The 21,081-nt window shown below is 55.4% G+C and overlaps 6 protein-coding genes and 1 non-coding gene across 7 annotated transcripts; 2 read left to right on the forward strand and 5 right to left on the reverse strand.

Annotated features, from left to right (window-relative positions):
* Nucleotides 1-279: 279 nt before the first annotated feature.
* On the reverse strand, nt 280-1,393 carry SPBR_03964 (hit finger domain protein; the record flags this gene model as incomplete). The annotated part of the gene is made up of 2 exons (XM_040762252.1): nt 280-937; nt 1,002-1,393. The coding sequence occupies 2 exons, from the start codon at nt 1,391-1,393 to the stop codon at nt 280-282; spliced, it is 1,050 nt and encodes a 349-aa protein (XP_040623217.1).
* A 698-nt stretch (nt 1,394-2,091) lies between these two features.
* Nucleotides 2,092-3,565, reverse strand: SPBR_03943 (mitochondrial carrier protein; the record flags this gene model as incomplete). The annotated part of the gene is made up of 3 exons (XM_040762231.1): nt 2,092-2,312; nt 2,873-3,091; nt 3,235-3,565. The coding sequence occupies 3 exons, from the start codon at nt 3,563-3,565 to the stop codon at nt 2,092-2,094; spliced, it is 771 nt and encodes a 256-aa protein (XP_040623218.1).
* Nucleotides 3,566-5,980: 2,415 nt separating this feature from the next.
* SPBR_04018 (uncharacterized protein) lies at nt 5,981-6,343 on the reverse strand (the record flags this gene model as incomplete). The annotated part of the gene is made up of 1 exon (XM_040762305.1): nt 5,981-6,343. The coding sequence occupies one exon, from the start codon at nt 6,341-6,343 to the stop codon at nt 5,981-5,983; it is 363 nt and encodes a 120-aa protein (XP_040623219.1).
* A 615-nt stretch (nt 6,344-6,958) lies between these two features.
* On the reverse strand, nt 6,959-10,278 carry SPBR_03893 (uncharacterized protein; the record flags this gene model as incomplete). The annotated part of the gene is made up of 5 exons (XM_040762181.1): nt 6,959-7,368; nt 7,431-8,626; nt 8,711-8,788; nt 8,856-9,417; nt 10,260-10,278. 5 exons carry the CDS (start codon nt 10,276-10,278, stop codon nt 6,959-6,961), a joined length of 2,265 nt encoding a protein of 754 aa, XP_040623220.1.
* Nucleotides 10,279-11,229: 951 nt separating this feature from the next.
* On the reverse strand, nt 11,230-11,298 carry SPBR_09460. Its single transcript has one exon. It is a non-coding gene; the product is annotated as a tRNA-Asp (tRNA).
* A 4,188-nt stretch (nt 11,299-15,486) lies between these two features.
* SPBR_03974 (uncharacterized protein) lies at nt 15,487-16,525 on the forward strand (the record flags this gene model as incomplete). The annotated part of the gene is made up of 3 exons (XM_040762262.1): nt 15,487-15,516; nt 15,603-15,914; nt 15,974-16,525. 3 exons carry the CDS (start codon nt 15,487-15,489, stop codon nt 16,523-16,525), a joined length of 894 nt encoding a protein of 297 aa, XP_040623221.1.
* A 1,547-nt stretch (nt 16,526-18,072) lies between these two features.
* SPBR_03924 (transcription initiation factor TFIIH subunit 2) lies at nt 18,073-20,031 on the forward strand (the record flags this gene model as incomplete). Its single annotated transcript, XM_040762212.1, has 1 exon — nt 18,073-20,031. The coding sequence occupies one exon, from the start codon at nt 18,073-18,075 to the stop codon at nt 20,029-20,031; it is 1,959 nt and encodes a 652-aa protein (XP_040623222.1).
* Nucleotides 20,032-21,081: the final 1,050 nt, after the last annotated feature.

The following is a 21,081-nucleotide window of genomic DNA, read 5'->3' on the forward strand; positions in this document are numbered from 1 at the left end:
ATTAAGTTTGTTTGCATTTGTCTTTCCGTTCTTTTGCAGCGTTTCTAGCATAGCCTCGCGTCCTTTCGATTCACACGCGCGTGAACCTTCTTCGGCGGTAATTTGAGGACGGAGAGTGGAGGGGAGGAAAGAAAATGCACCATTTGATTCCAACCAAGAAAAACAGCGCCAAATGAAAATGAACGTCAATACATACCGCTACCAAAGATTTTGAGGTGTATGCTCATCCAAACGCGTATCCAATACTATGTTTCCGTAACGGCGCTTGGTGGCCGGTTCTCAGTGCCGGCCCTCGGCATCAAGAAGCGTCTTGATCGCCTGATTGGCCTCGACGGCAAGTTCGTCTCGCACGACAGCGGACACGTCGTGGACGTGAACATTGCTGTCGCCGCTCCGGGTGCCCGTGCCCGTACCCACACGGTCGTCGGCATCGCGTGCCAGCAGGTACGTCACAGTTTCGCAGTAGGCGCGCACCGCGTCGCCGTCCTCGCTCGGGTCAACGCGGGCCCGCCGCAGCGCCTTTTGGCCCTCGCGGAGGCCCATCTCCTTGGTCCACGGCCTGCTGGACATGCCACCACCACCACCACCACCGCGACCGCCCCGGCCGCCTCCGAAGCCGCCTCGGCTGTTTTTGTGCTGCAGGCGCATGGGCAGGCCAGGGATTGGGGCCTTGTTTCCACCACCGCCAGATTTAGGCGGTTGCGTGGCTTCGTAGATGGATTTTAAGCGCTCAGGGAGCGTTGGGTATTTCTCAAAGAGGTGGCGAAGCTCGGGGGCGTCGTCCAGGACGCGGAACGGGTGTACAGGCGGTGCGGGTTTCGGGGGCAGCGAAGGCACTGTCGAGGCCCCTGGACGAGTCGACTTTGTCTTGTCCTCGTTGGTTGGGGCATCGGGCGGGTGGTTGTCGCGGTGGATGCGTGAGCACGTTACGGAGCAGCTGCTGTCGTTAGTCGAGCTCATCATACCTCTTTCCCTCGTCTCAAAGAACCAAGACAACATACTATGCCAACGGACACCGTGAACATTTATACTTGGACGGCTCCTTATTGCATACGCCGCATACGGTACGGCGCTTGGCTGGTGGTGTTATCGTCTCGTTGGCCTCGTCTGTGGGTGCTTCTTCGGCTGTCTTTCGAGGCGTTTCTATGTGTGTGCTCGCCGCGCCACCGTCCACAGCAACAGTACTGTCCTCAGTCGTCTCCCCCGCTGCCCGATCGAAGCTCATCGGTGCTGACCGTTTGCCGCCCGCTGGAACTTCGGATGATGCTGTCGAAGGTGCAGCTGCCGCTGTCTCGCTGCTAATATGAGACATGGGGGATTGTCCGCCTTCTCTACTCTCATCCGCCGGCGCTGGGGTGCTATTTTCCTCAACAGGCGGTGGTGAGGACGGCATTATGTGTTGTCGTGTACTTTTGGCTCTGGTTATTCACTCGTTGCTATCGTTGCGTTGTGCTATCGCCTCATGAATGGGAATAAGTCGGGATTCAGAGCTTTGAGCTTTTCGTTGATCGTTAGTTAGGAAAACAGTGATGACTAATCGTAAGTTTTGTCTTATCTTGTCTTATCGGTTGGGGAGCTCGTACCAAGAGCTTCTCTCGAACGACACAAATGGACTGACAAAAGAAAAGTTTGTGAATGCCAGTGCCCTTTGTTATAATTATTCTTTTTCGCAGGGTTGAAGCGAATATTTCAAATTTGTTCTTGATCCATGCTATTCTCTGAAAATGCCAAAATGTTTAAAACGCCGGTAAACAAAACGGAAAAACATAAATGGTAAAAGAACCATGGACAGATCTTTGAACCATATTTCACTCCCATGTCCTCCAAGCTGTACTGTCCCAGCCATCTGTCAGAAGCCATGACAGAATATGATGCCGATCCCCCTCCGCCATAACCCTGATAGCCCTGTTTTGTGTATTTGCGCATCGTGGTAGCACGTGGTATGTAACTGACAGAAAAACAAAAAAAACATGCATAGATAATCGGATAATAAACAACGGGGGATGAAATAAGACAATGCTACGCAAAATGACACGGAGCGAGAAAACGAAAGAAGAAGAAATTGCAAAAAATGCGTATACGGTGGAAGCATTACCACCCCGGCTTGTCCTCGAGCTTGTCGATGCGCTTTTTCCAAAACTCAAAGGACGAAAAGAAGATGGCGTTCAGGACACAGGACCGCGTCATGGACACGCCGAGGCCTCGGTACATCTGGCGCTGGAAGAAGTGGATCTTGACCGGCTTCACCTTTTGGCCTTTCGAATACAGCAGGGCATTTCGTTGGTATATGCTCTTGGCCGAGTCGATTGGGTCTGTGGGGTCAGCACAACGTTCATTTGTTTTACCAGGACTCGGACGAGAGTGCCTCGCCAAACATACAGATCAGAGACCACGATACGATGCCGCACAGGCCACCTGCAATAAAAACGGGCAGAGTGCTTGACTGGGTCGCGGAACCGGCGAACGTTGTGAGAAGCTGTTTGCTGCTTTCGTATGTGATGAAATACAGGCTTGTGCCGAGTGTGTCTCGTACTGTAAGGTGTTAGGAACCATAAATGTCGTACTGGCCGTGAATTATGAAAGGGGAGCGGGGTGCAAGGGAGAAACGAACATAAGTGCAACCGGTAGCCCGTATAAAGGCCTGTGAGTCCTCGATGGCGAATGATATTTGCCATGGTCTTTAAAGTGCCCTTATTTTGGTAGCTAGAAGCCACGGCGCGGCTGCGTGAGTCGGGACATTGCGTCTTTTCAGACAGCAAGACTGACACTTGGGCGCTCAGTTTAGTCAATTCGAACGGACCTGCGAGTGGCGGTAGTTAGCAAGCCTGTCTATACGCCCCCCCCCCCAAAAAAAGGTGGAAAGAATACGCACAGGCAATGACCGTGATGCAGGATCCTGCCGTGGCACCGGCCGCACCAAAACAGGCAACCGACCAGAGGTTTGGGTAGGTGCCGTGCGTATTGACATGCTTGAGGACGTCAAACCCAAAGTTTTTGCTCAACCAGTCCGAGTATATGTATTTGGCGCGCTGGTAGATGGAAAACGATATCGTCCGTACAATCGTGACGCTTGCCAGAGGTGCCGTTACACCTAAAAATGGACAAAAAAGAAAATCGCAGTTAGTCGCTTCGCTCTGAGTGACAATCGAGGTGCGCGCCACCGTATTACAGCAGGGCCATGGAGAAAAGGGAAAAAAAAAAAAAAAAAAAAAAAAAAAAAAAAAAAAACCAAACCTCGGAAGAACCCCCGCAAGCCTTCATTGGCGTATGTGTGCCTTAAACAGTCGGTAAAGCCATCGTATTTGTAAGTCTGCATGCGCGTCTTAACGCTGTCGAGTGGAAAGGCACAGGCCGTGCTGATGGCGCTGGACAAGCTGGCGCTGACTTCGGTCCGGTACCGCTTCACCCATCGTTGGGGCGGTACTTTGGACTTTGAAGAGTATGGAGGGGGGGAGGGAGCAGGAGAAGCGGCGGGAGCCTGGCTCGCGGCTATGGCTGAGGAAGCGGGTGTAGATGTGTTGCCGCCGCCGCTACTGCGGTTGTTGCTGCCACCTTGCGGGGACATGATGGGACGGCGGGATGGGGCCGTGGGATCATCTTGGGCTCGACGAGGGCAGTCGGTCATGCTCCGCGCCGAGAGGGGTCCCCGAAGGAGGTGACAGGGGACGTCGAGCGCGCCGCAATCGCAGAGGGGAAGGTTCGAGGTCGTAATCGTCCGGAGAGGGGTTAAAAGGAGGGTCGGTCAGGGGATGTAGACGGCGCCCAAGCGATGTCGTGATCGAAAAAGACCCTCCTCACTCTAGCTTGGCAAGCGTCGGAGTGAAAGAGTTGTTGAATCTAGAGATACGTCGATGCGAGCGCGTATGTTGTTCTCGGTAGCTCCGTCTCGGTCCAGAGGGAGCGCTCGCTGTACCCTGCGAAAGGCGCACTGAGCACTGCAAACACGCAGGAGTCGTCGGAGGCCGGTGGTCTTGCTGGACGGGTATGGTTCGCTTGAAGTCGCCTATTACCGGTAGTCCTGGTATGCCCTGCTGTTTCGTGCTGCACCAAGGCGACAATGCCACAGCAGACACAGCTTCTAAAAGACCTCGATATAGATAGCCACGTCGTGTCAAAACCGAATGCGAGCACAGGCACACTCTGCTATGCGGCGCCAGCGCACTATCAGAACAAGACGGCTCGGACGATAGATTGGCGGAGTCGGTCAAGTCGGGCCAAGGGCGAGAGAGAAATGGCCGAGACAAAAGGGCGATGAGACGAGGAGCACACGAGCTGAGAGGATCAATATCGTTGTAATGGCGAAGAGGGAGAGAAGGGAGGCAAGAATGAATCAAACAAGCAGCAAAGAGGACAAGAAGAAAGAGCGTCTCAGTCGAGCTGCCGCTTGTTTGGCGGAATTGGATTGCTGCAGACTGTATATCGTACCGTTTGATTGGCCAGCCGGCCGACGAAGCTGCCGTAAATGGGTTGGCGGAAAGAGGGGGCCTGCAGCAATTAGCACTGGAAGGCACGATGGAGCGAGTGACGGACAGCAGGGAAAGAGCGATGTGCAGCGGGGCAGCATCTGCAAGTTTGAAGCAGGTGCGATAGACGAAGGCCAGAGAAGACAGAGAAAAAGGCACATTCTAAAGGACAAAGAAGACAAAGAAGACAAAGACAACAGCAGGCAGAACGACACGCAGACTGTATTTCTAGCGGTTTCAATATTCGCTCGACGTCTCGTTTTTGTCGCTCGTCTCCCCTCGTTGTCGGCACGGTGGCCAAGCCGCCCTACCCAATGTCGAAAAATGACCAAAGTAGAAGACAAAAGGCCCTGGGCTTGGGTTGGGTTTGGCCGGTCTAGGCTCGCTGGGTGGGTGCTACTTGCCCTAGCGGAGCCCCGAACACAAAGCACGAAAATACGAAGTTCTGGGGAAGGAACATCTGATAGCAGCCGAGCTACAGCCGAACCCTCCGCTACAAGACGGAACCCGGGGCTCCTTCGGGGACAGTAACGGGGAATAACTTGGCGAAAGAGGGATGCCACGTGCCAATGCTATGATTTCATCGTTTGTCTCAAGTCTTTCTGCTTCTCAACTTATTTATTATGTGCAGCATGTCCGTTTTCTTTTACAAACCCCAACTTCAGCATCGCACTCTCACGTTCCTACCTGCACAAACTATCTGGCTCAACCGACGTCATCTGTCCTAGCTGGCATTCCCCTCATGCAGCCCGCCAATCACAATCACCCTTCACCAGACAGCCGTCAATGGCAGCAAAACACACGACTCTCGAACCTGGGAATTTTCACATGAGGGTGCATAAGCCATTGTTCCACTGTATGTGACGCGTGTACACTTGAATTCGATAGTTCTCCAAGCTAGCAATAATGTATTGCTTTATTTGTAGCGCCGTTACATCCATATAATGCATGTATCCGTGGATGGCAGATCGCACAGTTGCGCCACCAGAATGCCTGCTTTGCAGCTGGCGGCTGCACACCTGCAAGCTGCACTTCCAGAGCGCAGTTGAGTTATCGTGATATAGGTCCGCCATTGTGTAGGTGACGACGCTTCTGCTTTGACTTGACGGTTTTGTGGCTCGACCAGAGGCGCATAGCGTCGTAGAGAGTATCGTTGGGAGAGAGGAGAGGTCCGTCGAGGAGCAAGAGCAGAGACCAGTGTCTGCGGCCAGTGTCTGCAACCAGTGTCTGCAATGAGAGGAGCGGAGATGGTATCGTTCGGCCTCTCTTCTCTTCTGTCTTTCGAGGTGAATTTGGAAGAATAGAGAAATGTCCTAATATCGTTTCAAGGGTGGCTACACTCGAATTTTCGCCTCAAAAGATCTTCACCGTAGGCACAGTCTCATTTGCTTGTTGAGCATTGCAACAGTTTCGTCGTAGTGATCGTATGCCGTCCGTATGAAAGGGTCACTAAACGGTTAGCCCTAAGTAAACTTTTTTTATTAAAAAAAATAAAAATAAAAAAGAATGGCACGGCTTCATTGAACGCACTCTGGCTTCGGCTTCTTCTGCTGGTGCACGACCTTCCACGGCGCCTGCCGCGCGGCCGCCTCCTTGCGCCGCCAGTACGCCGTCTTCAGCAGGTTCCGGAGGATCTTGTGCTCGATGCCGCGGTACTCGGCCGCCGAGTTGAGGAACCAGACGGTGCGGCGCACGGCCTCGGGGTCGAACGGCTGCGCACCCTCGTTGTTGGCCGCGCTCGTCAAAGTGGTGCGCTCACCGCGAAAGGCAGCGCGCAGTTGGTCGCGGACGACATAGCGGGCGGGTTTCGAGAACTGGACGGCGCGCAGGGCGCTGCGGTAGAGGCGGCGGTAGGCCTGTACGAGCTCGGCGCTGGACATTGTCTGTGCCCGGGGTCGGCGTTGCGTGTGATCCGATTGTTTGTTTTGGCGTGGAGGGAAGGTGAAATTCGTCTCATACGTCCAACGTTGAGCCTCGTGCTCAAAGCGTCTCGGAATTTCACGAGGCAGCGGGAATTGTGGGGCACAAGCTTTCATCGTAACTTCACCAGCCAATCAGAGAGCTCGGGCCGTTGAAACCAGCTTCGGTCTTCATTACAACATGAGACGAAAGAAGAAATTGACATCTCTTCAGAGTTATGTCCGTTCATTGCGGGGAAATAAAAACTCCATAAGGAAGCCATCCTTGGCCTCTTATCATGGTACATGATGTCCAATAACCGCAAATCCCTCTCCAGATTGGGGATTGCCAGCCTCTTCCCATCCCGCAAAAGAAAATACATTGCGCTGCCACATCAACTCTTGTGTGACGTGCGTCTATATGCAAAAATGAATCCAAACAGAGAATAGAGAAGGACGAAGAAAAACAGGGGAACCAACGGAAAATGAGACGGGACTGTTTAGAAAGACACCTGGCAAACGTAACGCCAACGCTTGGCTCGTTTGGTTGTTCACTTGTTCGCTCGCTTGACTCGCACTCACTACGAAGCACTACTTTTACTCCTCACCCTGGCCAAGGGGCGCATACTTGCCGCCGCTCTCGCTCGGGTTCGGTGACGAGCCGCCGCGGAAAACACCCACGCGCGACAGCCAACCCGAGACACCACGGCTCGAGCCACCCTCACCGCCACCGCCGCCACGGCGACTTGCCGGCGCCTCGTGGAGAGACGACGGTGGGTCAATGTTGAGGCCAGGGATGGCGCTGGAGGGGCCGAACTGGCCGCGCGACGCCCGCAGGTCGAGCGACGGCACAGGCGAACCAGGCGCCAAGAGCGCACCGGACTCGGTGTCGCCGGGGACAGGCGTGCCAATGGAGCGCGGCGTGCCCAATGTAGTGCTGGCGTCGCCGAACAGCGAGTCCATCTCTTCAAGACGGACACCACACGTTTCAGGATAGAAAAAGTACACTACATGGGTCAGCACGTGCTCGCAGCGTGAGGGACAAAGCGCAGTGACAAGAAATACATACCGACAACGAGACTGAGAGCACAGAAAAAGGCGTGCACCAGGTAGAGCCGCCATGCGATCCACTCTTGCAGAATCGGCGTCATCTCACCCACGAGCCAGTTGAAGGCCCAGTTGGTGGCTGTGGACAGACTGGCGCCCTTGGAGCGGATGCTCAGCGGCAGAATCTCCGGCGGGTACAACCACGGGATCGGGCCCCAAGAGTAGCCGAATGCAGCATTGTAGATCATGACAAAGGCCACGACGTAGATGCGCGTGGTCGGTAGATCCAAAAAGATAAAGTACGAGATCAACGAGAGTGATATGCACATGGCCAAGGCACCCGTCAGCAGAATCACGCGGCGGCCCCAGCGGTCCACAATGTACCAGGGCGGGATGGTCGACAACAAGTACGTGATACCGTTGATGCCAGTCATCAGCACAGCACTGTGGCCCACCCAGCCGGCAGACTCAAATACGTAGGGTGCGTAATACGAAATGACGTTGATGCCGTTCAACTGGGCCAGAGCCTGCGCGGACATGGCGATCAAGACACGCTTCTTGTACCGGCGGAACATTTCCGAGTAGGTACGCTCGCCCTCCTGACGCTGGATCAGCACGTCCATCTTGATCTCGCGGAACTCGTCACGGGCCTTGGGGTTGTGGATGTCGCCGCCGCCGTACAGGTTGGCAATAACGACAATGCCCTCCTCGTCGAGGTCGTTGTCGAGCAGCCAGCGAGGGGACTCGACAATGATGAGACTGCCCAGACCGAGCAGCGCACCCATAATGCACTGCATCAGCAGCGGGATGCGCCACGACATGTTGCTGTCGATGAAGCCGCAAAAGTAATCGACCCAGACCGACGTGGTGTAGCCGATAATGTTGCCAGAAAACTCAATGCAGGCCAGCTTGCCGCGGTTGTGTGGGGGCGAAATCTCAGACTGGTACACGGGGACGATGGTAGACAGCATGCCGACACCGAGACCAGCGATGATGCGACCAAGCATCATCATAGCCATAGACGTGGCCAGCGTCTGCAGAGCGCCACCCGTAAAAAATATGATGGACCCGTACAGGATGGTTTTCCGGCGGCCAATGATGTCACCGACACGGCCGACCACGAGAGACGAGATGAAGGCGCCAATCTCGAGGATAGCCACCATGGTACCTACCTCCGCTTTGGAGGGGTTGTTAAAGTAGTCTCTAAAGAAACCGCCTCTGGTAAGAGTGTTAGGAAGGACCAAGTCAAGTAGAGGGAGAGTCAGTGAGACGTGGGGGGGGGGGGGGGGGGGGAGAACCTACGTGATGATGCCAGACATAACACCCTGATCATATCCGAACAAGAACACGCCGAGAGACACGAAAATGCTCGTAAAGTAGCTGGAGTTGGGCGGTTAGCATATTTTCGAGGGCACGGGGACCATCGGCACTGTACAAAAGGACATACATCAGGGGTTTGCCGGTGAGGCCATGGATGGAAGAGGAGCCGCCGGTCATGATGGAAGCGAGGATGCGTTCAACCGCGGAGACGCGACGGACAGCAGTATCGGGGATGCGGATGGCTTCCTTGTCCACGGCGCCAGCGTGGTGACGCCGGTGGGGCGAACTGTCGGAGTCGCTCGCGTCGTCGTAATGGACGCGTTTTGTGCTGCGGCGGGCCTTGTTACCGGCGGCCGAGGAGTGGTTCTGTTTCAAGACACCAGCAAGGGTGTCCTGGTCTATGTTATCGTGAAGGCGGGCACGGACGGCCGGGGCGTTGTCGCCGTCTTCGGCAAGCTGCTCGGCGATATCGGCAGTGTCGAGCCAGGACTCGTCGTCTTCGTCGGAGGAGGAGTAGTCGTTTTCGGAGTAGTCGCCGACAGAGGAAACGGATTCGCGTTTAAGGTGGCTTCGTCGGGAAGACGAGGCGGCGGGACCGGACCGGGTTGCGGCGGACGACGCGAGGAGGGAGGTCCCCGACTGCCGGTCAGCGTACGCGCGGGAGGCCGACGAGGCGGAGGAAGCCGAGCCTGAAGAGGAGAGGGCACGGAGAGGAATATTGGACGGCAGTCGGCCCGGGCTGGAGAAGGAAGGAATCTTGAAGAAGATGGGGGCTGTGAAGCGGCAGCGCCCGTCCGCGAGTCTTTAAAAGGATATGAAGGGAGAGAGAGGGAGGGGGGGAGGGTAAGGGCAGAAAGAATAAAAAGGTTGACGGAGAGCAGGACGAAGAAGAACGGGTAGACTTTGGCACGGGATGCCCAAGTGTGGGTATAGGCTGCTGCTCGAGGGTGGGGAAAGCGAGGAACGAAGGGGTGGAAACGAGTGAATCAAGGCATCAACAGCAGATGACCGACCGGTGCGTGACCTATCTCAGCCGGCTCGCCGATGTGGGTTGTGCAGTGGCAGCGCGTGCGGCGGTGCGGAATGCAGTCATGGAGCGACAGAAACGAAATAAGGATAACAAAATAATTTGAATCGGAAAAAGAGGCTGATCAGAACTGCGCAGAAAAAGTGTGCTGTTTGTCGGCTTGGCCGTACTCGGCTTTGCTGACTATTTGGCGATTTAACGGGCCTCAAACGCGATTGGTTCGACGGTTGGGGGTGTCGTGCTGTCCACGGTTGGTCTTCCAACAATCGGGCCTCGAATGTGTCGGAGTCTTCGGGATGCGGGGAAGGGGGTCACGATGACAGGGTGGCCTCGCAGGAACGAGAGAGTATATGGAACAAAAACACAACACCCATAAAAGGAGAAAAAAATGGCAACAACTGTGCTGGCAGAGAACCAGGAAGGCACGAAGGGGCGGTAATGTTCATCAATATTAGAACAGTGCGGACAAACTGTGCAGTTCGGTTACCTTGGGCTTACACATACTACAATATGGGCGCCGCATACAGTGCTCTTTTGCGTCGGCAAGCCTCACCACTGTGCTGAAAAAATAGGGGGCTCCTTCTTAGCGCTCTCCACGCTTGGCCGAAATCCAGAGAGGCGCAACGCGGCGCGAGGCAAACTGCCCAGGGTCTGATCAACTTTTTTTGTGTTTTTCTTTTGCTAGCCGAGGGTCCCTGAGAATCAATGGAACAGGTACGATTGAAGGCGCATGTTTTGTCGCGGCTGCAGACACGACAAAGTGTTTCCCTCAGCCCGAAAACACGGGGCACGTGTTATCGAGTGCGTTTTGGACGACGTTCGTTCGCGGCTTCCGCCTCTTTGGTCCCAAGTTGCCGGATGACGTAGTTCCTTCCCGGTCTTTGTCGTTTTTCCAGACCAGTGGGGGTGGGTTCGCCGCTATCCAAAAAGGCACGATCAAAACGGTGTGGTGTGCCGACCTGCCAGGGCAGGCGCGCAGAATCGCGCAGGAGGCCCCCGCACCGGGCCTTTCCCTTTTCACGATTCACGAGAACCGACCGGCTGTTCTCAGCCTTTTGTTGCCCTCTATCGCAGGCTTTCCAGTCCGCCACTGGGGCCACAGGACGCAGGACGACTTGCCGGTTATTCTCAATAGCCGAAGAACAGGGACCCAGCTTCGCTACAGCTGCTGCGTCTGAGCCTCTTCGCGCCCGCGGGCCGGTTCGTTGTTCGGACAATGCTAGGCGGCAAGGTTTCCTTTCCTGGCATTTGCCTTTGAAGAGTATATTTCCAGATCGATGCTGCTGTCCGTGGTTCCTTGGGCAACTTGGCGAGTTTAAAAAGAGGGCCGAACAGGACACGGACCAGCCCATCCCATCCTATCCCGCAGACAACGATATTCGCAGCCCAGCGCGCTACATCGGCGAAGCCTAGCATGACCAGAATCCTTTCGATTTTCCAAATGGCACCAGGGCAAAAGGAACAGTCAAAAACTCTCTCTCGCCGGGAATTGAACCCGGGTCCCGGGCGTGACAAGCCCGTATACTGACCACTACACAAGAGATGCTTGTGATCGCCTGATACGAGGCCTCGCCGAGTGCCCAAATCGCTTTTCTCTTGGTGTGTGGCTTGGTCTCGGAGGTGCATATTGTAGCAGACAACCGCGGCCGACCAGGCTAGGAAAACTACAGAGGAAAGTTCCCCGACAGGTTGTCTTCGCAATGAGACTCATGCTGCACGGCTGCTGTTGCATTCTATAAAAAGAATCAGACGAAGGACAGCGGCCAAGAAGGCAACACTACGAATAAAGAAAACGCCGCTCACTGGGCAACGAGTCATCATCAGCCTCATGCGACCATAGAGTCGTCATCCAGCAGCATCCTTTGCACAGCCACACGTGAGACGGGCTTGACTTCGTGTCCCAAATGCGGTGCATGATGAGCGACGGAGCATGGAACACAACCATGGTGCCGAGACAGGTATTTGCTTCTCAACACTCCAGGGGCCATTGTGGAAGTACGCCTTTCTTGGTGTGTTTCAGGGCGCCGTTTATGACGGGGAATGGTGAAGTTACTTTGATGGCGGCACAACGTTTAAAGTCGAGGACGAGGCAGGCCATCGAGGCTGTATCAAAACGGAGGTTCTCCTGGTCTGATCTAATTCAATTTCAGTCCCATACAGAATACTTGATCATGCACGACGTCCATACCCTGGTACCTTTCGCCTAGATTCGATCTTGTTTGTAGGGGTCCAAAGCCCAGAAATTGCAAAGCCTGAGATGGCATGGGTAAGTCGTTTCAAAACAAATGATTAATACTGCAAAGAAAAAAAAAGCCAATGCCCATTGCCTCTCTCGAAAAGGAAATTGGATGTGTGAGGCCAGAGAAGGGCGCCGACACAGGGAGGGTCAACGATGCCACGCGAAATGAAAGCAGGAAGAGGACGATGCTCCTTTGGGCCAATCGTATGCCGAGATTGTAGTATTTCTAGTGCGCTTGTGACTGCCTCCTCTGGTTCTTCTCCAGATCCTCTCCCTTGCCACGAGCCGCGCAAATTAACATCATCTCGTTTCGGGTGCTTTTTGAGGCGGCTCCCAGTCTCGATTTTCGCCAATTCCTCGTCTCGCCTTGTAGCGCTGTTGCACTACACGAATTAGTGAATTATCAACGACCGTGGTCATATTTTCAAAAGATTCGTTCATCACAAGATTTTCTCAAATTTGCTAGTCCAACGTCGTATGTCTTCACTCTTCTCCGCGTTACGAGGTTTACTTATACGCACATGCGTCTGTGGCTACAACATACTCGACAGTGGCTCCCTGTTTGTTATTTGATTGTTGAGTGCATAACAGTCCCTTGCTTAACGAAAGAGGTTGGGAGACGCCTCTTGTTGATCTTTAAAGAATACCAATAACGTGAGACATGACAGAGCTACTTCTAATGTTAACCTTTTCTGTGCGGTGGTGCGGTCTGCCCGATAAAGTCAATAACATACACGACATACCACTATCAACAGAACACCACAGTGCATAGTATTGGCTCTTGTACGAAAAATATGCCCTGTGCTCCATGCGGTGCAAAATATAGCAGGATCTATGCCGATATTGGCTGTATCATAGAGGGATCGCCATTGCATGGGATTGCAAACGGCACAGGCCCAGCGGGGGAGAGATTCGATTGCAATCGCAGAAACAAAAGTAAGTTAGATTGTGATATTAAAGAAGGGAGACGCGGTGCACGATACAGAATGAACTCCTTATGTTCTCCTTGGTCACGATGAAATGCGCCGCATTGTATCGGACCATGGAAGCACGGATCGCGGGACGAGGAACAAGGTTCGTGGTTCAGTGCCGTTCCGTCTTGCGATCCAAAAGACGACTCAATTTGCGGCTGTAGATGGAAACGGACAAGACCAGATAAAGGAGCCAAACGTCCAGCTCATCGTTCCTCGTGCAGAACACAAGCGGCCAGCAGCGTAGCCAGGTACCCATAGTCAGGTTCACTGGTGCAAGCCACAGACCCAGCCGGCCCGGACTGCCTGGCAGCCCAAGGGATGTGATCGATTAGCACAGCTCCCGTTTCGGCGCAAGATGCCACCATTACCAGTTGGCCTGGCCTTGCATCCCACCACACGGAAAGATGTCGACACCCAAAGCGCATTCGACGTGGCGTGCCGCAAAGTGAGCTCCCGTGCTCGCAAAACAACACATGGACGATGGCGCTTTTGTCAACTGCTTCTCATTCCCAGGGACTTATGCTTTTGTCTTAGCCTACAACATCGCGCGGCAGCAGCCGTTTTCAGCGTTCAGGAGCAGGGCGACGGTCTTGCGGCCGACGTAGCAGACGCTGCGAGGCTGCCACATTCCAGTCAGGCGATAATCGTGTCCATACTGGGCCCAAAGCAGTCGGTGTTCATTGCCCTCAAAGACGGTGCCCAGCGAGTGCGAAATAATCGCACCATTGCCACGGCCGTCTGCTTGGCAAGGAAATTGGTCGCCTCCAGCGTATTTTGCTTTCCTCGTATCCGTTTTAGCGTGGTCTCCGTTTCGGCCCTCTGCGCAGCCACTCTCGACGAAGCCATTCAGCCATTCTCTGCCGAAGGCAGGAGCGACGGTCACCCGCCACAATTGAAGACTCCAGTAGCGCCGTTTTTAGAGAGGGACAAGCCAGGATTGGCAGCCACCCTGTACCCACCCAAACCAGCAAATGGCTCCAGGGGCAGCCTGCCGCAGGGCCAATCATGGACCTGAAATAGCATGTGGGGCCGATGTAAAAGCGGGTCCACTGTAAAAAAAATAAGTGGCAGGGCCAGGCACAGCGGAGAGGGAAAGAGCATCAAACAAGTCTGGCGAGACGGTCGTGAACACTAACTTGTACGGAGTACGATTAATTACACTCATTACACTCTGCACAGCAAAAACCTGCCAGTGAAGTGTGGCAATGCTCTGTTCCTCGAGTACTTTATCCTTCATCTCAGAAGCCTTAAAATGAGATTTCCTGATTTCCTGATTCCCGCGGCTTGTGCGACGTCCTGGGCCACTACTCCGTAGGTCAAGCAGGTGGCTGGCGATCGCAAGATGGCGACGATGCTCGCAATTGGGGCCGCTTCCGTCCAGTCTTCTCTTTCCGTCTACATTTTCGATCGAGGCCAGCACTATTTTACACGTTGTCCATGTGAACAGCTTCCGTTCCGTAATGGTCTTTCCTTTGCGGCCCGCCTCTCTCCCTCTCTTGCCTGTAATAATTGTGTTGCTCCTGCCTTTCTGGGCCAACACGCAGCCCAGAATCCCCAGATCCCACACTCCTTCCCTCACTTAGCCCACTTCCTTCCCCCAAATGTGAGCATTGACACTTAAATTAGCAGATCGGGCAGAGGGCTCCACAGTGCCTGTACCTTAGTTTTGCTCGTTGCTGGGGCTTTTCCTCTTTTCCTAGGTGCTGCCCGTCCTTTTTTCCCTGTCGTCGCTTCCTTGTTCTCTCGGTTTTCTTTCACACACCCACACCCTCCTTCCCATTCTTCCCCTTCCCTCCGTTCTTTCCCTCCCGTCATTCCTCCCACAAAGCATAATTATCTCATTCCCACACGCTTCTCACGAGCGAACGCATACCTCGTCTACTTTCTGGATTCTGGACATTCCCGCCCCACGGCGTGATCTTCCTTGATATTCCCTCGACACCTATAACAGCGCCCCGGCGACAAATTAAAGGACAAAAGCAGCTTCTGTCACTCGGGCGACCGACCACGAGCAGACACACAACCACCGTTAAGCCTACGAACAGGAACGGCCACGAAACACAAAAGACGACGACATCGGCGACATCGACGACTATTGTTGGACTCGACAGTCTCTCGACTCGATATCTCCAGTCTTACACGCACGGCTTCTCTCACCACGCGTCACAGATCAAACAATTAGATTAGCCGCCTCCGCCCTGTATCTTCCGATTCGTTTCGCAACGCAGCAGGACCTAGACAAAGCTTCTAGCAACGAGGCTCAGACGCGAATTGTTCCAGTCAGTTTGCTTCCTCGACGTCTACAATCTGGCCTCGTCGGACTCGCACTCTGCTTTTTAATTAAACAACTCGGCTTTTCACATCAACGCGCGTTCGCCGACGATCTCGCGAGCCGACCAGCAGAACTGCGTCTTGTGCTGCGCAAGAGCGTGAACGTTCCATCTCGACACACACTCTCTCGCCGTCTGTCGGCCATACACGCAGTGTCTCGTTGCGCGACCTCACGAATTTCGTCGCAATGGGTTCTACACAATTCGGCAACTTTGACGTAAGCTCCTTATCTTGTCCATCTCTCACCCTCTCATCGTGCGCGCGTGCGCGCGGCGAACCAGCGTCTAACCTGTCCTTTCACAGAGGTTCTGTCGCGATTCCACGTTACCAGTGTGCAATGTGCTCTCACCGTTTCACAACCAGACTGGCCCATGGGGTGGCTGTGAGCTGACGGGAATTCCCCTCAGCGGTGGCCGGAAACTGGGCAATCTGGGCTCCATTATCCTGGCCGGTATCGCCATTCTCGTCTCTGTCTTGTTACTACTGCGGTCGGACCGCAAAAAGGCAGCTGTCGGGCGGAGAGAGATGCAGCTGTTCCTGCTCGGTTACATCATCATTGAGATTTGCGAAATCTTCACTGTGGGCGAGTTCCCGCTCAGCGGCACCGTTCGCGTTGTAAGTCCTGCTCTGTGCTGCCAAGTTTCGATCCCATCTCGGTGCTAACAACAAAACAGGCATTCACCGGCATTCATCTTGGCTTCATCATCGCAACGACATGGATCCTCGTGTACAACGCCATCATCGGTTACCAGATCATTGACGATGGCACGCCGCTCTCGCTTGGCCTGGCTGCGATTACGGCCCTCATCCTCCTCATCGGCACTGGCTACATAGCCCTCGACACCGGTTTCCAGTGGACCGGCCACTTCAACTCGTCCCTCAACGGCCCGCCCGACGGCACCAACCGCAACATTGCCCTCTACGTGCTCTACCAGCTGGTGCCATTGATCTTCCTCGTGGCCTTCTTCGTCCTCGAGGCCTACCTGGTCCTCAGCGTGCTCGGCGAGACCCGGCCGCTCCTGTACCTCACGGCTGCCGCGATCCTGTTTGCCCTGGGCCAGATCTTCAACTACGTCGTCAGCCCACACATCTGCACGGGCACGAATGGCAAGATTGACGGCGCGCTTTTTGAGACGCTCTTCACCCTGCTGTCTGTGGTCATGGTCTGGATCTTCTGGTCCAGCATCACCGAGGACGACTGGCCGATGCCCCCTTCCTACACATAATTGTCCTGAACCATCACAGTAACGCAGCAAACGATCTTTTGGGCAAACCGGTGTCGGGAGTTTTGGCTTCCTAATTCTTTCTTGCGCGCTCCTTTTTTCGGGTGTTGATCGATCTTGGGTTTGATCTCGATCTCGATCTTGCTATTAATTTTACCACTTCTTACATTCGTTTGGCATTTTAACGGAACATATCAACGGGGCCGAGTACAGACATGGTGCCCCGGGGCGCGAAATCGGGATCTTTTTTTTGGCTTTTGGACGACGAGGGGACGGGTGACGGGTGACTGGTCATTCCCATTACTCGCAGGTTTGCCGGATGTTTAATCAATCCTCACCCCATCCGATAACAACTGCAACCGCGGAGGAGAGGAGAATAGGAAAATACATGTCACCGGACGGGAAGAGGACGAGGTGAAGACTGCGCCGAGCTCCTCACACAACCGCAAAAGACAAAGACTCGACGTCGTGGGAGAGCATCCCGTCTGGTTGAACAGACCACTGCAACGGCTGAGCGAGTGTTCAGCGCTCGACCGAGCAAGTGCTTCGGTAGGAGACAAAACGAGACGGGCTTTTGGATATTGGGCCTTCACAGCGGCGGAATGCCCGAGTTCTTGAGTCTATTTTGGCTATCTGAGTTTATGGTTTTGTATATGTTTTCCGCACTTGTTGATTTTTAGTATACCCTTTTTTTGGACTAGGTTGGTCTCGCTTTGCGAGTCGAGTCCAACACCCTCATAGAAAAATATATACCGACAGCTTTTCAGCAATACTGGCTCGCCATGGTGGTAACTCTGGTTCGTATTTGTAGCTGTGAAAAGGTCGTGCGTGATGTCACAGTATTTGAGTGACTAGATGAACGCGGCGCGCCGCCTGTGATTGGCTGAAAGTTGCCACCGCAAGGCTACGAGTGGCTCTGGTGGAACATTTAGCACAACGTTGTACTGGGGGGAAGCGCCAGGTGAGCTAAGAGCGCTGGGGGAAAGGACAAAAAGGCGAACCTCCACATTTTCTTTTCCAAACCACCACCAAACGGATCTTATCCAGCAGCCTCGTTTGCATGACGAAGACAGCCAACCGAACTAAACTTGCCACCTCCTGTTCGACTTTTGGCCTTCCTATCTACCATCGACTACCGAACCCGACGCTGTGTTACTTGACGGCCCTTGTCGAGCTCGACGTCACCTTCAATCGAAACCAAGCGAAAGAAGCTCTCCGCTGCCGATCATCTCAAGCATACGTTGTAGAAGCGTCACACTTCTCAACTACATTCCTTGCTCACTGCCGTCTGTCACTTTTACATCCAGCAATTGCCACACTGTCAGGCCTCGACTCTCTCCCCCTTCCCCCTTCCCGTCATTCCCTCTCCCTTCCTTCGCCCTCCCCACTCCGTCCGAGGGGAGGGGGAACTTACTGTTCGACAGGGTTGACAGGGAGCTGGATATAGTACGCTGGTGGGACGACCGAGGACGACCGAGGACGACCGAGGACGACCGAGCCCCGACACTTGTTCTCTTTCGAAACCCTAGCCCCATCGAGTTGATGACAAGATGGCAGACTCGGACGGTGAATACGTGGAAAACCAGTCCGACGATGGCGGCGGTGACGACCACTATATGACACTGGAGCGAGGCGAGGACCGTCAGCCAGCCGGCCAGCGTCATGGACGGCACCTGCAAGTACCAGGCACGCACGCTCCAAGACGACCGGGCGGTCCTAGTAGCAACGGCCGGCCGCATCAAAGTCAAGGCCCGGGCCAGGGACAAGGACAGGGACAACGGCAGACGCGGCGAAAGCAGACCCGCCAGAAGCAGCAGGCGTCATGGGAGACGGTCAAACGGTCCTGGGACACGGTCGTCGAGGCTGCCGACGGCCAGATCGTGGGCATCGAGCTGCTCGAGGCCGCCGAGAAGCGCCGCCGCGTGCTGCGCGACACCACGCCGCTGCAGCGCGGCATCATCCGCCACATGGTTCTCGTGCTCGACATGAGCATCGCCATGGCTGCCCGCGACTACCTGCCCTCCTGCCACCGCGTCGCCCTCAACTGCGCGGCCACGTTTGTGCGCGCCTACTTTGAGCAGAACCCCATCTCGCAGCTCGCCATCATCGCCATGCGTGACGGCGTTGCGCTGCGCGTCAGCGACATGGGCGGCAACCCGGCGGAGCACCTCGAAAAACTGCACGAGTGGGACAATGTCGAGCCCCAGGGCCACCCCAGCCTGCAGAACGCGCTCGAAATGTGCCGCGGCGCTCTGTTCCACACGCCCTCGCACGGCACACGCGAGGTGCTCGTCATCTTTGGCGCGCTGCTCTCGTCGGACCCGGGCGACATCCACGACACCATTGGCGCTCTCCTGACCGACCGCATTCGCGTGTCGATTGTCGGCCTGGCCGCCCAGGTGGCCATCTGCTCGGAGATCTGCACGCGCACCAATGGCGGCGACGACCGCTCCTACAATGTCGCGCTGCACGACGTGCACTTCCGCGAGCTCTTTCTCGCGGCGACTACGCCACCAGCCACCCAGGCGGCGACATCGGCAGCGGCCGCGGCCCAGAGCAACCCGGCCAGCCTGCTCATGATGGGCTTCCCGAGCCGCGCCATCGCCGACTCCCACGTTGCCGGCGGCGGCGGTCTCAGCGTGTGCGCCTGCCATAACAAACCCGTGCGCGAGGGCTATGCGTGCACGCGCTGCCGCACCAAGGTCTGCCGGCTGCCCGCCGAATGCCCTGCCTGCGGCCTGACGCTGATCCTCTCCACGCATCTGGCCCGCTCCTACCACCATCTGTTCCCGCTGCGCAACTGGTCCGTCGTGTCCTGGGTGGCGGCCGCGGCCGCCGTGCGCCAGCGCGGCGCCACGGCCTGCCACGCCTGTCTCGTGCCCTTTCCCGACCTGCCGCCGCCCGAACGGCTGCGCGAACTGCAAGCGGCCGCCGATGCCGATGCCGATGCCGATGCCGATGCCGATGCCGATGCCGATGCCGGCGACAAGGATAGGTCCGGGGATGCGGGCGCAGACACCGCCGGTGGCCGTCCAAAACAAAAGCAACAGGGGACGGCCGGCGCCGCCCAGATTGATGCCTCCACGGACCCGGCCGCCGCGGCCCTCAACAACCAGCTCAAGGGCGTCAGCGAGAGCAGCCGCTACGCGTGTGAGGTGTGTGGCCACCACTTTTGCATCGACTGCGACGTGTTTGCCCACGAGGTCGTGCACAACTGCCCCGGCTGCCAGAGCGACACGCGCCCGCCTGCCGAGAAGGAGGCCGATGCACGAGCCCGTGCGGCCGAGGTGGCGGCGTTTGTGGCCGCCGCTGCCACTGCCGCTGCCGCTGCCTCTGCCGCCTCGGCCAACGCGGCCGCAGCTGCTGCATCCGAGGCCGGCGCCATGGCCAACTCGGCGTCGTCGTCGTCCTCGGCGGCTGCCGCACGGCCAAAAACGAAGATTTTACTCAAGGCGCGAGGGTCGGCAGCGGCAGCGCCCGCCCCGGCAGAGGGCATGGTGATTGACTAGACACTGCACGCTGTGGTGGGGGGGGGATCTGGTTTGGACACGTCTATCTGTATTCCTACTTTATACCTCGGATGCCGACAGATACAACAGAACGTCAACTGTCTTGGGCTCGTTGATTTTTCATTTACACAAAGATGACATTGGACAAATAACTGTCAATAGAGACTGTGGGCATCAACAAGACCACCCATATTACGATCAGATGTCAACTGAACTTTGTACCAAGCACCTGTCTGGCAGAATGTCCCACACGTCCATGGTGCCTCGTCTTGTCCTCTTGATGTCACTCTCGGCCTGGCAAGCATAGGAGGTTGCTAATCTACTTGTCTCGTTGACGGTGATGCTGAGTCAAAACGCAATCCGAGGCCCCGTGGTCCGTCATTACGAAAGGCAGGGATGCAGCATGCCTCGTCACCAGTTGCTTTTGATGTGTTGCGCACGTCGCGCGTCGGGAGAGGACTCGTGAACCGTTTGTTTCTCGTGACCAAGGCAGTGCGCGACCATTTTGCTACTGCACTGTGGCCAATAAGCTGCTCGAGGACGTATGTTGGGGATTCCAAATGTCTCAGATTTCCCATTCAAATCAAGATGGAGCGCTGTAGGTGCACCACCTTTGTGGGATACGGGATTGGGTGTCGACGTCCCCAGCCTGCGCGGCACCAACGGAAATGCAGAGGCAAATAGGGGCTGCCGGTTTGTATGGTCAGGAGTCTGTGTACGAATTAGTTTTCTTTCTTTCTTCCCTTTGTATGATTTCGGTGGTTGTTTAATTGTACCATTTTGATGTTTATTTTTTTTATTTCTTCCAGTTCCACATAGCCAAAGGATGAACACGCAGCCACAGGCTCGCATCTCGTCCTCTGCTCACCGAGAATTAGGTTGTTACACACCCGGTTGTTCCTCATGTACCAAGGCCAGGTGAGAGGTTTCTTGCCATTGCCGAGATCACCGTGCGATGTGCGGACTATCACCTCCCATCACACCTCATCATCGTCTCGTCACACCCATATCACACGCCACATCCACACAGAGAGAAAGCCTGTTTTCCCC

Source organism: Sporothrix brasiliensis, assembly GCF_000820605.1.
Source record: "Sporothrix brasiliensis 5110 chromosome Unknown Cont12, whole genome shotgun sequence".
NCBI classification, from domain to species: domain Eukaryota; kingdom Fungi; phylum Ascomycota; class Sordariomycetes; order Ophiostomatales; family Ophiostomataceae; genus Sporothrix; species Sporothrix brasiliensis.